This window comes from Cuculus canorus, chromosome 2 (genome assembly GCF_017976375.1).
Source record: "Cuculus canorus isolate bCucCan1 chromosome 2, bCucCan1.pri, whole genome shotgun sequence".
Classification (NCBI taxonomy): Eukaryota; Metazoa; Chordata; class Aves; order Cuculiformes; family Cuculidae; genus Cuculus; species Cuculus canorus.
In genome coordinates this window covers 87941091-87957616 of record NC_071402.1, presented here as the reverse complement: position 1 = coordinate 87957616, position 16526 = coordinate 87941091, and the positions used below count along the sequence as shown (strand labels likewise).

Here is a 16526-nt window from a genome sequence, read left to right as displayed (position 1 = left end):
ACTGTGTTTTATCTGGTAAAAAAACAACTGAGATGGATGAAATCATAACTATTTTTTTTAAATTAATAATTACATTGTCTGTCCCATAATGAATATTAACTGACTTTTGGGAAAAAAGCACGTGAGGACCTTCAGGATAGTAGCAGGATAATAAAATATAGGACACCAAAAATTGTGCTTGAAGGGGAAGAATTTCTCACACTTCGTAAAACTTTTCCACAGCCTTTCATGACACAGTGCATGATAGCCAGAACATGATCACTCTTGGAGCTCTGAAATTAACTGTAAAGTGATTGACCAGGGTTACGTGTGTACTAGTGCAGCAAGGAGCGAGTTCCATATTTCTGAGGGCTTAAATATAAGCATTTACATTCAGTGGCATGCATATGAGATGTCATTGCCTTGAACAGAGGATATATTGCTTATTTACAATCCAGTAGTAAGCTGTAATTATTTTTTCAAGACGGGTTTGACTCAGGATTTACTTACTGTCAAATCCTGAAGCCAGTCGCGAAAACATGGGTCTGTTTTGCTCTGCTGGGCTAGTACTTAGAGGACATAAGGCATTGCTATTTGGGTCAGATATTAGAGGACATTCCTGGCACGTGCCTGTGGAGGGTGCTAGGCAGGGGTTTTAGTGATGAAGAATCCAGGCAAAGTGACAGGTCTAGAATTACTAGCAAGACATTTCAGACTCTTATTCTTGGTAATACTGGCTTTTATATATTGCAAGAAATTGAAACTAACAAGATAATTCAACAACTATTCTCTTCTGGAGTTGGATACGCATTGCCAAAGGTCTTGGACAACAGCTGCCCTGTGTTGTCTAAATGGTGGGTTATAAAACTGGCAGTAGGCTTGGTATCTCTCCTTGGCATCTGATGAGGTTCAGAAGCTAATAACACTGATAGGTTTTGAAAGCTTTGAGCTAAGTGCATTCTAAAGATAAGCAAGTCTTTCAACAAACTTCATTTATGTAAACGTGCATGTTTTTCTTTTAAACCCAAAATTCACTTGGTTTTGTTGTTCAGTTGGAACTTTCTTTTTGCTTGAATTAATGCAGTAATTAATTAGATTAGTATTTTATCCTGCCAGTCCTGTGAAAGGCATATGGAGAAATAAGGCAAGATGTGGTCATGATAGGGTCAGCTTGAAGGGTTATTGACTTTGATTCTATACAAGTCAACATTAGGAGAAGTTTTCTTAACCTGTAGTTCTGAGCCAGGGATCTTGTCTAGTGCTCACCTGAGAGATTTTGAGCACTGATTGCACAAATGTAGATTAATCTACGCAGAAGAGTAATGAATAGAGGAGGCACCTCTGATACACTGGTTCAGAATAATCCAAGCAGCAAGAACTGACAGATGCCTGTGAAGCAGCTGTTTCGGAACTGGAGCTGAACACTCCAGTGTTAACATCACAGTGTTCCAGTTCCAGAAACTCCATGGGGGGCAAGTTTCCCCATGGCTGCTGCTAAGATGAATTTGGCGTGCAAGAAAGGAGCTAAGTAGGTGTAGCATAAGATGAAACAAAGTCCTGGGTTTCCATAAATTATATGTTGCATATTTTATGTGGAAGAGGGCAAGGAGGTTTAATAAAGATGCTCTTGCATTGGTCATTCCATGTATATGGTGTTTCCAATGTTCCTTTGTATTGTTTCCCATTTTTTTCCACCAAAAAGAAATAAAAATGACTATCATTTTCCATGATATGACTTAGAAACAAAAGTGATTATACAAGCTGGTTGTTTGAACTTTTATTTACCCTGAAGACAAAACATTTTCTGGCTGAAGTGATGAATTCATCATCAGAATTGCTAGCAGCCACTGCCTGTGTTCAGCGTGTTTCCAGACAGACTGTGCTCTCCAGGATTTTGGCTGTGGTTTCTGTCTTAATAAGTACTAATACATTAATAATATGATATTAATAGTGGTATGTTATTAAGTAACCGGAGACAGCATAGGCCCTTTAATGAATATGCATAAGAATACTTATTTAGTTGGTACCATGAGATGATATGACAGAGCTAGACAGGTTCACTACAGTTAAAAAAACCCACAACCAAACAAAAGCCAGTTTGTGATTTCAACTGCACCTTTTTATCTCAACAGGTTCAAGTGAGTTGCACTGGTTCTTTTCCTACGTAATGAAACATCAAGACAAGTATCTGTCTCCAAGACATCTGGGGACTTAATCAGGTTTATGTACTTCACCAGGATTTTGTCATATAAAAATATATTTAAACATTTAAGAGTGAAATTATTACTAAATCCACTCTGAGTTAACTCATTTACATAAATTTATCTCTAAGAGAAGATGACTTAAACCCCAGCGGTAACTGTCCTCTTTATCCACGCTATTATTTACTTTCTAGGAAGAGCAACTCAGACTGTATGAATCAGACAGAAAGGAGTTGTGGGTGGCATTTTTTCTTTTTAAATTACTGAAATTAAAATGCTCTCATAAAGAATCCATGTAAGCAATAGTACAAAGTCTGACTCATCGCACCACAGTGAGCAAACATTGCTCTGAGTTTTGGATTGCTATAAAGGCTGGTCTGCTTAGGAAAGGCCAAATCAGAGCGTGAACTCTGCTGTTATAATCCTCTCTGCCACTGGAAGAAACTCACATGTCAACTTGTCAAACCAGCAGCCTGTTGCAAATTGGTTTTGAACAGAGTTTATGCTCAAGTAGTTCTCTCCTGGGAAGTTTAACGGCAGTCAGTTTGACTTTCTAATCTTGCAGTCTCCTAGGTTGATATAAACAAAAGATTTTATATACAGAAAGTATTTTTTTATTGTGTGTGTGAAAAATAACCAAGCTTTGAACACAACAGTTCTAAAAATATGAAGTCCTTTGCATGAGGTAATACAGCATTTCATTTTTTCAAAATGTGAATATAGTTTGCATTCCATTTTTTTTCCTGTCAGCCACTTGTTCTGACAGGAGCACAGGAAAAAAAGTATTAAGGAAAAACACTCACCGTGGTCTTACTGTGGAGCACAAAGTATGGGAAGGGAATATTTGCCAGTAGGCTTGCTGTTGTTATTTTTTTAATGATTGGATGTGAAGTAAATAATGCTAACTTCATTGATATTCTCATTGCTGAGATTTTACTTTGTGTCTCAATACGATAGTTTAATTTCTGAACACTGGGACCAAAGTAATAAAGAAATAGATGTGCCTCCTCATAAAGCTACACTGATTTGTACTATTAGGCAAGGTTTTATCTTTCTTCTGATCTCCTTTTAATTACAGCCCTAAACGCCTTCAGACGCCATCTATCTTGCATGCATGGACTGAGTCTGAGCATATAAAGATAAGGATGTAATTAATTACAATCAAGTTTTGAACCTTACATAGTCAAAACCTATCTAGAGCAGCAGCAGCTTTATTTGCTAAAAGGCTGAAAACTAAGGCCCAGAAACCGAGAACTAATGCAATGTCAAACCATTCCAAATTTTTACATGGGTTTTGTGCTAGTATTTTTCTCACCTATTTATAAAGCATTGTTTTTTTCAAGTCAGTCAGTACAGAAAGGGTTACGGTCACATCTACACACTGCAATACTTGCTTTCCTTTACAAACCTGCCAGAGCCTTTGCAGCTGAGGCATTGCTAAATACACAGATGTGTTTACTAATGTGTAGACCAAGTGCTTGTGTCATTTCATGTAAACCACAACTCTCTCTCTCCCTTTTACCCTGTAGGTGCTAGCAACTGGGGATATTACACTTACAGGGGAAGCTGATGGTTCACACAGTCACGTCTGCTATTGAGTAATTTCATTTTCAGTATTTCCATCTGCTCTGAACAGACCACGGACTTACAGCTGATCACACCTCCTGCACCAGTGGTTGTCTTTGGAGCTAGCCTTCAGGTGGACAGTTGTTTTTCTACTCCGAAAAACTAAACTGTGTGCAGAAATTTCTATTTTGAACATGAGTTTAAGAAAAAGACTTTTATTTGTGGCTTAAAGACAAAATTAATATACAATTAATATGCAATTATAGAATGTAGAGGTAAATGTTACAGTACCCAAGATACACATGATAAAAGCAAATAACCTCCAGAAATAAATGCAGAACACCAACAGTGTGTAATTACATTGACTTCCAGGCATAAGGCTATTGTACAGTACAAAAGGTTTGTGTATGAAGAGGTAGTGGAAGTCAGCTCAGTAAATATTGAATCCTTGTACATAAAGAGACTCATCAGACATTTGTTGCAGACTATACACAGTCATTCTCTGGTAATCTGAAGTATTTTTTTTGAGGATCACATAGGTTCTGGCCAGAATATATTGTCAATATAAGAAAGGCACCCATTGGCTTCAAGCACCTAAAAACCTCTAAGTCCTGACACATTTTCAATAACTAAAATAGCACCACATTATAGATTTTAAAAATACTCTTCAAGCATGCCACCCAAAGTTATTACTTATTCCTTTTCCTCCTCATTTTAAAGCTGTAATGCAAATTTTCTGGCTAATGACTGGAAGGGGTTACTTTTATTTTAATAGCTTAATCCTTTCTCTATTAATAGATGTCTGTAAACAAACATTATCTGACCTTCTATTTCATGACAGAACTGGGTATACTCAGCTGTTCAGGAACATACTTTTTGGTGCCTGGAAGCATCTTTGAAAAGCAAGACTTTGGGGGAAGAACAGCTTTGCAAGAACATCCTAATATACATGCTTGAGGAATTACAGGATTATTATAAACCATTACAACAAGGGGCTGTCAACACAGAGAAACGCATGCAGAGATGCATACAGAGTGATCCTGTGCTTTAAAAGACACAAGTTTCTTCCAAGAGTATTTCTAGACAAATTTCAAAAGATTTCTTCTGCCTACAGTTAAGATTTCCTTATTAAAGATTATTTTGATCTCAAGAAAGAAAAATTACTCCTCCCTTTCTCTGGGATTGTTTTAAGGGGAATGGCAGAATCTCAGTCAAAGTTACTAGGAACTCAAGACAGGAGCATTAACTTCCTACATCAAAATCCAACTCATTCAGGAGCAAAGTTTTAACTGACTACTGCAGGAACTGGTCTGCAAATGCTATGTTCTCTTCTATGGAGAAGCATACCTGCCGAAGAAAAGTATGCTTTGCATTGGGTTGTGGCGAATAAAGAAAAGGAAAGGATGGTCAGCAGTGAAATCCTCTTCCATAACCATGCAGAGCATAGCAATGCCAGCAGTAGCAGCTGCAGCTTCCGTGCCTTCCTCATTCACTTCTACAAAAGCCTTGTGGACAATTTTAGAGAGAAAGAGGTCACGTGCCCCTGACATTCCTGACAAGTCAGCCTTACCACTGTCAAATACATCCAACAAGCCCAAAGCAGCTAAATCTGATTTAAGGTCATAGCTTTCTTCTAGCTTAAACTTGGGCAAACGCACATGAACATCAGTAGAATATAGATGGTCTGGATGTGTCCATTCCTGGAGCTTCTCCAAGGTAAGCTGTTTTTCCAGCTAGAAATTAAAAGACAGAGATCACTACAAATCACTGGTGTAGAAATGTTTCATTTTCAGTAACATTTACAAGGCTTTACAGAACACTATACAACTATAAAGCAACTATACAAAAATTACCATACTCATATCTTTGACAGCTCTATATAGGTCAAACAAAAGCTACTAAAATTAAGTGGAGTCAGAACATGTTTTACTTTACAAAGTAATGCGAACACTTGCTTATTGCTGCAATGTACAGAAGGGAAAAACATGCACTGATAGCAACTAAATCCACTCATTCTTACTGTTAAACTAAATGGAATTACATAATTAAAAACAAGAAACAAAAATAATCATCAGAGAGCCTGAAGAAGCTGATGTGTCCATAGTCATTTAATGAAAAACAGTTGTCACTAAGGCTAAGAAGAGAAAAGACTTTCAAAGGTAATGAAAGAAAAGTTCTGTCATTAAAAAAAATAAGCAAGGAAAGTTAATTCTCATAGTTAATGTTGTTTTCACAGTCTCCCTCATGTTTCAGTTCAGTAAGCCAAAGGACACATGAACACAAGCTACAAAAACAGAAGAAAACTTCTCTTCCTGATACAGCACATGCATGTATTCTTTGTGGCAGTGCTAGTACAGCATTGTCTAAAAATGTTTGATAGATATGGGGGCTCTGAGAACATGGGTTCATAAAGGTTTTAATTCTGAATGGCTGAAATTATCCACTAAATAACTGCATTAACTTAAATAGGTCACCTTCTGCAGTCCAGTGGAATCATCTTCAATGTCATCAGGTAACAGGATGATCATAGTAAGTTCTCCTCCATCATAAGGCAGCTCTAAGACACGAGTCTTCACTTCAGGGATATACCCCAAACGAAATTTGTTTTTCTGATACATCATTTTCACTGTCTTTCTTTCATTCTGGATGGGCAAAACGTTCCAAAAGTTAACAGTTAGGAAAATAGTAACTTAAAGAACTTATAGAAAATAACTAAGTTAAAATTTGCTTTCTTGCAAAAACTCATCCTCCATTATATCAGGTGATTATAAAACTGCCTTCATCAGACTCTGACTATTAACTGTTTCCTCTGAAAACTTAATGAGTTTGTATTATATTTGATTCCCTTCTGGCTTCAAAAGCACAGTCCTCAAAGAAACTGAAGCAATTTCTTCAAGTTGCTGTACCTTTATATGCTCTAGCCCCAAAAATGAGAATGTCAAAAGTCAACAAAGACCAACTCTGTTCAGCATAAAGCAGATGTCTGTATATAGTACCTTGTAATGACATTAACATAAGCAGAATACAGAACAAAAAAATAGGGCTTAACCAAAATGTGCAATCATTTTAATACTGCTTACCTAGCATCATAAGCAGGCACAGTTCCTAGCAGCTGAAACTGCTAGCAGACAGAAACTCTGCTAGGCACAGGCAGGGTCCTGATCTATAGGTGAGAATTGTCTCTCATAATATTCCAGAAAGTGAGAGAATAAATAGCTTGCTGAATATAGAAAAATACAAAAACCCGTAAAAAATTTTTCAAGTGACCTGAAAACACTCATGAAAGACTTTCTATTTATATTTTTTTCATCATGTGTAAGCAAAGCTACACTTCAGCACCTATATTGTCTGACCTTTTTGTTAGCCATACTACCAAGGGGTAGCTGTATTACCTTATTTAACCGAAATGGCATGTCAGCAGTGTTGGCTTCTTTAAATTTCTCTGCCCAGTTCCCTTTGAAATAAATAGCATTCACCAGTACAAGCTTGGTCGTGTTATCAATTGAGCCTTCAGACAGCAGATTAGGGATTTTGCCTTCAGACAGGGAAAAAAAAAATCACAACAAATTCTTGTAATAAGTTGATGGCATACAGAACGTACATGCAGAAACCGATGCCATAGAAATACTACAAATATAAAACTGTAGTCCATTCCTGTAATAAACTGTATTTCAGTACCTGTGTCCATACTTTTTAACAGCACACACTACAACAATTGTTGATTACACTAATTTGATGAAATGTAATATTTTTAGCTTAAACTGTCATGTACCCCTCAGCATACAAGAACTAGAAAACACCCACATTTAGGATCACCAGAATTAGAAATATATATACATACACACACACTATATATACACGCATACATATCCCCCATGAACCACGACTGTCTATAACAAGTTCTCCAACTCATGAGTATAAATCTAATTTTAGGCATCCTGTACTCATTGTCCTGAACACAAAAAATGGAAATATCTCTGAAGCTATGAAAAAATGTAGATGTCCTGCTTAGGTATTTTCTGCTTCTGTCGGTCCATCAGTTGGATATCTAGGGCAAAATCAAACTGTTCCAAGGTGGCCAAAAATAAAGCCTATTCCTGCTGCCAAAGTATGAAACAGTGCCAGTTGCTTTATTAACCCAAGTAGTTTACCTTCAGTTTTCTCCTCTACCCACTGGTTAATTTCTTTCCTGGCTTCATCGTAAGCTTGAAGAAAATCGACTGTAGCCAAATCAGCACCATATAATTTCTGAGTATTATTCAGGAAATCCTAGATTTTGGAATGATAAGAACAGCTTTTATTGCATGTAGATAGGAAAACACCTCTTTATGATGTAGATAAGGTGCATGTCAAAAAGATTATCATCCACTCTAGGTGGGGCTCTAACAGTGTACTGCCTCGGAGGTTTCTGGGGTTGATGGTTTTTTCCTCCTTTGTGGAAAAAAAGTATACCTGCCACGTTACAACTGATAAGGTGTTTACTGCAGATGATGCAATATTTACTTGTCATTCTCCTGAAACAGGCTCAAGCACAACTAGGATAAAACAAAACTCTTTGAAAGAGCCCAAGAGGGATACAAATAGCAATGTAGAAAGGTATAACTGCCTGCTGAAGAGGCATGTTGTTTAGACATATTGGGCAACCCCTCCCAATTAAACACATTATTTTCAAAAATATTTAAGTAATGTGGTACTAGCCCAATGAAAATCCTAAGAGTTGATTGCAACAGACATAGAGCTGGTTGCAACAGAGTGGGATGTTATGATAGTTACTGTAAACTAAGAACCTAGACAAGTGATTTTTTTTTTTCCTGAGCCCAAGAGCAGCAGAACCAAACAAGCAACGAGAAGGATTTGCTGTGTAACAGACATTAGGTGAGATGCACAGATGCCTGCCGATATGGAAATGCACACGCATGTACTGACTGTCCAGTAACATTCAGAAATACACCTAGAAATATTTCTACTTCACAAATACTCAAAAAGTTACATTTTCCCACCAGGTTCCACCACACCATCATGATCTGCACCACCGTACCGGCAAAAAGCTGTAGGACTTCTCTCCAAAAAGCCGATTGGCAAGGCGTAAGAGATAGGGAGCACTGCTTCTGTTCATATCCATAGTCAGAGTCTGAAACCTTGAATGAATATTTTCAACTTTGTCAAAATGAAGCGTCTGAAATAACAGAAGAGAAGTAGCTGCTGCTAATATTGTTTTAAAAGAACACACCGTATATCTATAGGGTCTGATCCGGCAGGTAGGTAGGTTGAAGAAATAGAAATTAAGAGGCTGGAAGCAGCTTAGAGACTTCTGTAAGCCTCCAAGAATGCATGAAACTGTTTCTTGGTGCTACACTGACTGCATCAGCCACTTATATTAAGATGCTGATTTATACATGCTCACAACTGAAGCTGTTGATCATAACCCCAAGTCCTGTTCACGTGACCTCTGCATGCCACCCCTCTGCGGACCGCTGGGCACAAGGACTCACTCCCAGATGGAGAATTGAGAGGGAGACACAGAGACATTTTAGCTTTCTTGCTTCCCCTTTTGGCCCAAGGGAACATGGGGTTTTGCTTTTCAGAACATATAATTGAAACTAGCACAGGTGAGCTCTTAAGAAAACGTAGAACAATTATCTATTGTTGTTTTATGAAAGTATAACTGCTTTTTTTTTAATATATATGTATATTAAAAGCCCCAACTGTATCATCTTAAAAATCACTGCGTTTTGTCTCTACCAGAAGCAACTGGCCAGCCAAGGCTTAAAGGTAGGGACAGCAGGGATTGCCAGACTTCATTGAAAGGAAAGACTAGACCAAACCAGTGATGTTCGCATTAAAACTTAAATCAGATACTTCTCACTAGGAAAGACCACTGCCAACAGCCATTTGATTCAAAAGAAAGCCCTGAGTTTATCTCACTGGGGTTTTGGTCAGGCCTTGCTGCCCACATTAACACAAGCTGTGTTGTACACACAAATAGCTGAGCAAAAACATCATGGAGGCAGCTCACAACAGGCCTATGATCGCAGAAACAAATTTCTATATGCTTGCAAACAGTCCTTGACGGTTATCCATCACTGCCTCCCTAATTAACTGTTTCCATAAGTAAGGCGCTATGGTATGGGAACATGAATTATCGAATGTGACTGTGTGGAAACACGTTCTTTTTCCCCAAGTTCCTTTTGCATTATTTCTGCAGTCAGCAGTTCATCCTAGGTGAGGCTGTCAGTTTGATTATATGGCATGTATGTTCAAAGTCTGTTTGTCCAAGTAGTGAGAAAGGAATTTTATTGTCTTATTCAATAAGAACAGCACCATTCACAGTATAAAACTGTTCCTCCCAAAGTCCAGTATACAAAAGTGAAATTATTCATAGGCAAATAATGACTACATGATGATGACTACAATGAGATGTCTCATACACCCTTTTGCACTACTGGTCATTAGTCTAACAAAGGAAATCGATACCAATTAACCTCGCAGAGAGGAAAGGAATGAATTAAAACTGGAGTTTCAGGAAACAGGAAATGTACAAAGCCTTTCATGCTGGTATTGACTGTCTGAACTTTACATTCTCCTCAGAAAGAATGACTCAGTCTTTGCCACTGTTCAACTATTTTTTCCCTTTTTTAAAGGAAATGATCAAACAAAAAAACAGTAGCAGTATGGGAAAACTTTGGTCATTACTTGTGTGGTGTGATGACTACTGCACACACACTGCCCAAGTCTACCTGTGGAATAAAATACTTTGTAGAAGTTACTGTAGAGATGTAGCTCTAATGATGTGAAAGGAGGTCTATAAGCAGTACTGGAGCACAGGACACCAGCCCTGTGTGTACAAAACTCATGCTCCAAGTGGCACAAAAAAAAAAAAAAAAGTCACACGAGCAAGTATTTCAGTGGAAATGTGTGGTGTGCTGTTGTTGGTATAGATGCTCTTATGTGTTGTGGTTTCAGTCAAAAGAGAATAGTAGAAAAGTGAAGTTGACATGTCTAATCCCCAAACAGATACAGATTTACCTCAGGGTCCTTAAATGAGCTATTTCAACTCTTTACCTCAATTTCCCTGTCTTCAGAAATTCAGTAATGCTACCACCTTCTCCTTCTCACAAGGGAAAGTGCTGAGCAATGACTGCTGTCCAAGCAATTCCCACTGCGCTTAATAAAAAGGCATTAGTAGTACTCTACAGGGAGCTGGACGTTGGAAAGCAAACAGCAAGTAACATGCCTGGATTGGATGTAGAAAGAACCAGAATGAAAGGAACCCTTCTACAACTTTAATTCAAATGGGGCGAAGACTTCATTGTTTTTGTTTGGTAATGGGGTGAACATATATGAACTCACAAAACAAACCGAAATGTTGGAAAATGTGTTATACATTTAGAGATCACAGCCTCTTCTTTCAAATACGGAATTAACAAAAAATACATATAGTTTAAAATTATTCTCAAAATGGTTGCAAATAGTTGGCATTACATGTCATCATTCATTTTGGTTTTGCGTATTTTTTCCCTACCGAGTCTTAGCAAACCAAATAGATTTTTTGTTCACTAGCCTACCGACCCAGACCCAGGAGTAAACTTGCATTGAGTTTTGCTTTCATCACTGACTTTAACTTCTTTTCTATCCCCTGGTGCAAAAAAGCATAACAACATGCCTTTTTCTTCCTTGAAAAATGTTAGAGAACAGGTGTCTGTGGTTTATTTTAGTTCAGTTCAAGAAAAGAGAGTTCAAGAAAGACAACTCCATTATCAGTTCTGCTAATATACTCTAAAGCTTAAGTTCAACTTCACACAGAATTCCCTACAGAATGCCAGCTGCAAAAAGGTTATTTACAAGACCAAGATCCTTGAATTTGGTTAGGGTAAAAATAATAGTGACTGAGCCCCTTCTGTGCAGGAGGCCTCGTGGGAAACTGGCACACTCCTACATACACCACTTTTGCAGTTTGTAATGAGTTTTTTTAAACTATCCTGTCTAACCTAAGGCTCTGGTATGAGTAAGTGTGCAAACTCAGCTTCTCTGCAGCATCCAAGTGCCTAGCTACTACTATGATACTGATATTTAGGTAGCATCACCATGTATTATCACAGTTGTTATGTTTTAAATATAAATCTACATATTATTATTGTGTTTCGCACAAAATACACAGTATTATTAGTAATAGGCATACCATTCATAACCTTGTATTACAAAGCAATAGTTCTCTGTCAAAATGCCTCAGGAAAACTAATAAGGCCTTGCTGCTGGAATCTCCAGTCAATTTAAATGAAGACTGATTAATTAATGAAATTAGTTTCCTACTTCAAGAATTAACTTATTTAGTGAAATTGAGAAACAAGAGCCATAGAAAACATGCCAAGAGAGCAGGGCAGGCAGAAGGTAACTGCAGGAAGGAGCCTGAAGAAGACTTAATGACAGAATTCTTGTCCTGAACATATAAAAATATCACTCTGCTTTCATTTTCCCTCCTATAAGCCACAAAATTTAATGTAAATAAAAGATAAGGCAAAAGAGAGTTGGTGTTTGATGTTTTCTCACTAACCTTCAGCACCTGGATCTCTGTATTACCTTTGGCCCCTAAGAGGACCATGGCCATAGCAGCAGAGACACTGACAGGAGAGAAGAAAACATTTCCAGTTGGGTTGGTCTCATTAAACCTTCTAAGCAGATCAAGTGCAAATCTGCTGTTGGCATTACTCAGGTTCTCCATGGTTATAGCTGAAAAATAAAACAATTGGTTAGGACTCTGTGAAACAACCTTCAAAAACCTAACCTAACCCTGTGTGACTCATAGAGTAAAGACTCGATTAATCTTGTTGCAGCTGGGTACAGAAACGGCAAGAATTACATTGCCCATGCACCATCATCATCTTCGAAAAATATCAGTTGCACTGAAAAGCATATTTTTTTCCATGTGAAGCACGTAACCCAACCTTCCCTACGATGCTAAATTGAAAGACATTATTTTAAAAAAATCCTTTCCTTTTAGCTTGAAGTTGGAAGTGTGCCAGCAGGACTGCAAGTCAAACTCTTTCAGTCTCACAGACCCAGCATGCAGTAGACAGCTCACTCATCCAGCTTTGCCCTCACTCTTCTACCCAAGCCCAAGCATTTACAGTAATGGCTCACAGAGATACAGACACCTTTCAGCAAGCTGCCCATCTTCATGGCACAAACCACGCCACAAAAAGTTGCCAGAGACTGAAGCATACACTTACCTTCAGGAGGGTACAGCACCACTATCTTCACCAGCCTGCTCTGCCAAGGACAAATGAGCTACGTCTGCACCACAACCACACACAAATCAATCTGATTCCTAACAGGGCTGAGTGGCCTTAAATGCACAGGCAGAGAGCCTGGGTTTTTTTTCTGTTTTTTTTTTTTTTTTTTTTTGCTGCAGGTGATGTACTGGCCAGCAAAGGCAGAAGTGAAGCGTGGAACGGACAAAGGTTCAGGATTGACACTATACAGCCAGAACTGTGATTCATGTTGGTGAGATGCTCCCCAGTAAGCTGTTGGAGCAGAGTGGGGTGAAAGGTGCGAGGGCTGGGTCAGGAGAAAAATCTACACAAGAGCTAGTACTCCTTAATGCTGTAAAAACTTCCTGCTCGCCTAGCTCAGACTGCTGCTTCTCTTTGCCCAGTTGCAGTGGGACTTCGGGATTTTGCTGTTTCTAGCTTGTTCCCTCAAGGTGTTTCATTCAGGAGGAAAGCATTTGTGTATTTGCCCCCAGGAATATTGTTACAAGTACTGTCCAGACCCAGCTGCAGGGAGGTGTTTGCACCAGAATTTAGGTATTTGCAGCACAGCCCTTCTACAGGAACTGTAAAATAACACCATCTGCTGTCACGGCCAGATGGGTAAACACCCTGCGTATTTGCAATTTTCTTTTATCTAGTCTATGCTAAGTTAAAAAAACCCAAACCAACAAAAGCAGAGCAAAAAAAAAAAAAAAAACCAAACACAATCCCCAAAGTGTACTTTCATTTCCTTACACCACCACGCTGGGCAAGCGTTCCAGTGAAACGAGCCACAGAGCAGCCCCCATCCCAAGGCTGCCCAGGGAGCAGCGGAGGGATAACATCGCTTTCCGTCCTGTTATCTCCCTCATTCCTGTAAAAGCACCCTGGGTCGGGGGTCCCCCGCGGCCAAGAGTCACTCGCCTACCTGCCCAGGCTGGCACTGCGCAGTGCGGAGCAGCAGGAGCTCTTGAGCCCCGCTGGGAATGATTAAAAAGGAAACCTCTCCAGCACAAGCAAAACAGCATTGGGGTGGGGTTTTATTGCCCCGTGGGAAAAGCTCACCCGGGGCTGCCGCGGCAAGCGTTGTCTCCATTTCCCCATGGCGCTGCTCAGTTCCGCTCAACACTTAGGTCGTGGTTATCTTTGCTTTTCTAATGCGATGAGAAGCTCAACATGAGACAGCAATGTGCGTGTGTAGCCCAGAAAGCCAACCGTATCCTGGACTGCACCAAAAGAAGCATGGCCAGCAGGGTGAGGGAAGTGATTCTGCCCCTCTACTCCACTTTTGTGAGACCCCACCTGGAGTACTGTGTTAAGTTCTGGAGTCCTCAACACAGGAAGGACATGCATCCATTGGAACAAGTCCAGAGGAAGGCCACAAAGGTGATTTGAGGGCTGGAGCACCTCCTGTAGGAGGACAGGCTGAGAGTCGGGGTTTTTCAACCTGGAGAAGAGAAGGCTCCAAGGAAACCTTATTGCAGTCTTTAGTACCTGAAGGGGCTACAGGTAAGTGGGGGAGGGACTTTTTACTAGGGCATGGAGGGATAGGAGGAAGTGGAATAGCTTTAAATTGGAAGGGGGAAAGATTTAGATTAGATTCGGGTGGTGAGGCACTGGCACAGGTTGCCCAGGGAAGCTGTGGATGCCCCATCCCTGGAAGTGTTCAAGGCCAGGTTGGATGGGGCCTCGAGCAGCCTGGTCTGGTGGGAGGTGCACCCACCCATCACAGCAAGTTTGGAGCTGGATGGGCTTTAAGGTCCCTCCCAGCCCAAACCATTCTATGGTTCTATGAACATGCAATGTGCACTTGCAACCCACAAAGCCAATTGCATCCTGGGCTCCATCAAAGGAGGTGTGACCAGCTGGCAAGGGAGGGAATTTTGCCTCTCTACTCCACTCTCATGAGACCTCACCTGGAGTACAGCATTTAGTACTGGAGTCTTCAGTACAGGAAGGACATTGATCTGTTAGAGCAACTCCAGATGAGGGCCAGGAAGATGATCAGAGGGCTGGAGCACCTCTGCTATAAGCACAGGCTGAGAAAGTTGGAATTATTCAGCCTAGATAAGAGAAAGCTCCAGGCAAGACCTTATAGTGGCATCCCAGTACCTCAAGGGGGCCTATGGGAAAGCTGGGGAGGGGTTCTTTATCAGGGAGTGTAGTGACAGGACAAGGGGTATTGGCTTTAAGCTGAAAGAGGGGAGACTTAGATTATATAGTAGAAATACATTTTTTACTGCACGGGTAGTGAAGCACTGGAACGGGCTGTCCATGGAAGATATGGATACCCCATCCCTAGACATCTTCAAGGCCAGATTGGATGAGACCATTAGCAATCTGATCTAGCGGAAGGTGCCCTGGCCCCTGGCAGGGTGCATTTGAACTGGGTGATCTCTAAGGCCCCTTTCAACCCAAACCACTCTATGACTGAGTAACAGCATGGCAGTTTCTCTTTGGTTTAATGTACTTTTCCTCTATTGGCCCTTGACCTGGCCACTCCCACCCATACTGCCCATTTGACTTTAGGTCGGTAGCAGCCACTCTTTTAACTGGAGTTGAAGCTGATTCAACTGTTGGGTGGGTCCCTACTCCCTTCAAATAATACTTCTGTTTTCTTCATGAGAGACAGCTGAATTACTGTGCACTGAATTAAGTACAGGACAATCCAGCACCATTTGGATGATGACCACTAAACCCTAATTTGGAGCTGACGCAGAAACAGAGCCTTGGCCTGGGACCCCTTCACTACAGAGGCTTCTCCCTACGAACCCTTACAAGACCAACTCCAAACTTCATGGCAACTTCAAGCAAGCACTTCATGTTTGTAGTATTCAGAAAAAAAACATGTTTAACCATCAATTCCAAATAAGGTACATGGAAGCTGAGTGTCCACTGTCAAGAATTAATGGTTTTCTTCATACTACAGATGAAAGAAATGCATTATGTATGGTTGAAAAGAAAAGTCCTACAGCACTTATACATATTTTATTATTTCAGGAATAGAAACAGCAAAACAATTACTGTATTAGGAAAGGTATTTCAGCTATGTCTTTGGTATTATTCAGTTAAAATTTCAGAAACCATGAACAGGAAAAAAATCCACAAGAGCAAAAATTAAAGCTTTGTCATTTAAACAGTGCACAGGCATCACATGCTTTTTCTTTCCATTCCTTGTTAGAGGACTAAAACTGGGTGATAGGTAATAAACACAGGTGTTCTGTGGTGACAGAACAACAATCCTTACCTCCTGAATACCCTGTAAGGACATTTGATACAAAGGCATACTTGTATTCCCATTCTTGCCTAAGTGCTTGTCCAGTTACTATCCAAAAAAACCCCTGTCTAGTCAGGACGCTTAGCAACACTTGGAACACGCTGCCAAAGACTCCTTTCATCTCTAGGGAATGTATCTAGCCATCAAATGGATGAGTCGGGAGGAAAAAAGAAAGGGGGAGAAGCGAAGTAAAGTGCTCCAGCAACAAAACTAACTTCTTTCTTTCTTATAAGATGTCACTGGCTGACTTGCTGC

At 39.9% G+C, this 16526-nt stretch overlaps 1 protein-coding gene across 3 annotated transcripts; it reads right to left on the bottom strand.

Moving 5' to 3' along the window:
- Positions 1 to 1810: 1810 nt before the first annotated feature.
- On the bottom strand, positions 1811 to 16403 carry LOC104066658 (leukocyte elastase inhibitor). Of its 3 annotated transcripts, none has more exons than XM_054058545.1 (7): positions 14060 to 16403; positions 12298 to 12473; positions 8785 to 8922; positions 7898 to 8015; positions 7139 to 7281; positions 6221 to 6388; positions 1811 to 5479 (listed from the first exon to the last, which is right to left on the bottom strand). In XM_054058545.1, the coding sequence occupies exons 1-7, from the start codon at positions 14088 to 14090 to the stop codon at positions 5078 to 5080; spliced, it is 1176 nt and encodes a 391-aa protein (XP_053914520.1). In that variant the 5' UTR covers positions 14091 to 16403; the 3' UTR covers positions 1811 to 5077. The 3 variants fall into 3 exon arrangements, with proteins under 3 accessions (XP_053914520.1, XP_053914519.1, XP_009567595.2); XM_054058544.1 differs by lacking the exon at positions 14060 to 16403 and adding an exon at positions 13923 to 14034; XM_009569300.2 differs by lacking the exon at positions 14060 to 16403 and adding an exon at positions 12974 to 13113.
- Positions 16404 to 16526: the final 123 nt, after the last annotated feature.

Excerpts from the sequence above, each read along its gene's own strand:
- LOC104066658 (XM_054058544.1), bottom strand. The coding sequence starts at position 14,022 with ATGCTGTTTTGCTTGTGCTGGAGAGGTTTCCTTTTTAATCATTCCCAG. Across the intron at positions 12,474-13,922 it reads CGCAGTGCCAGCCTGGGCAG|CTATAACCATGGAGAACCTG; the intron begins GTAGGCGAGTGA and ends TTTATTTTTCAG. Across the intron at positions 8,016-8,784 it reads AGTCCTACAGCTTTTTGCCG|GATTTCCTGAATAATACTCA; the intron begins GTACGGTGGTGC and ends TCCAAAATCTAG.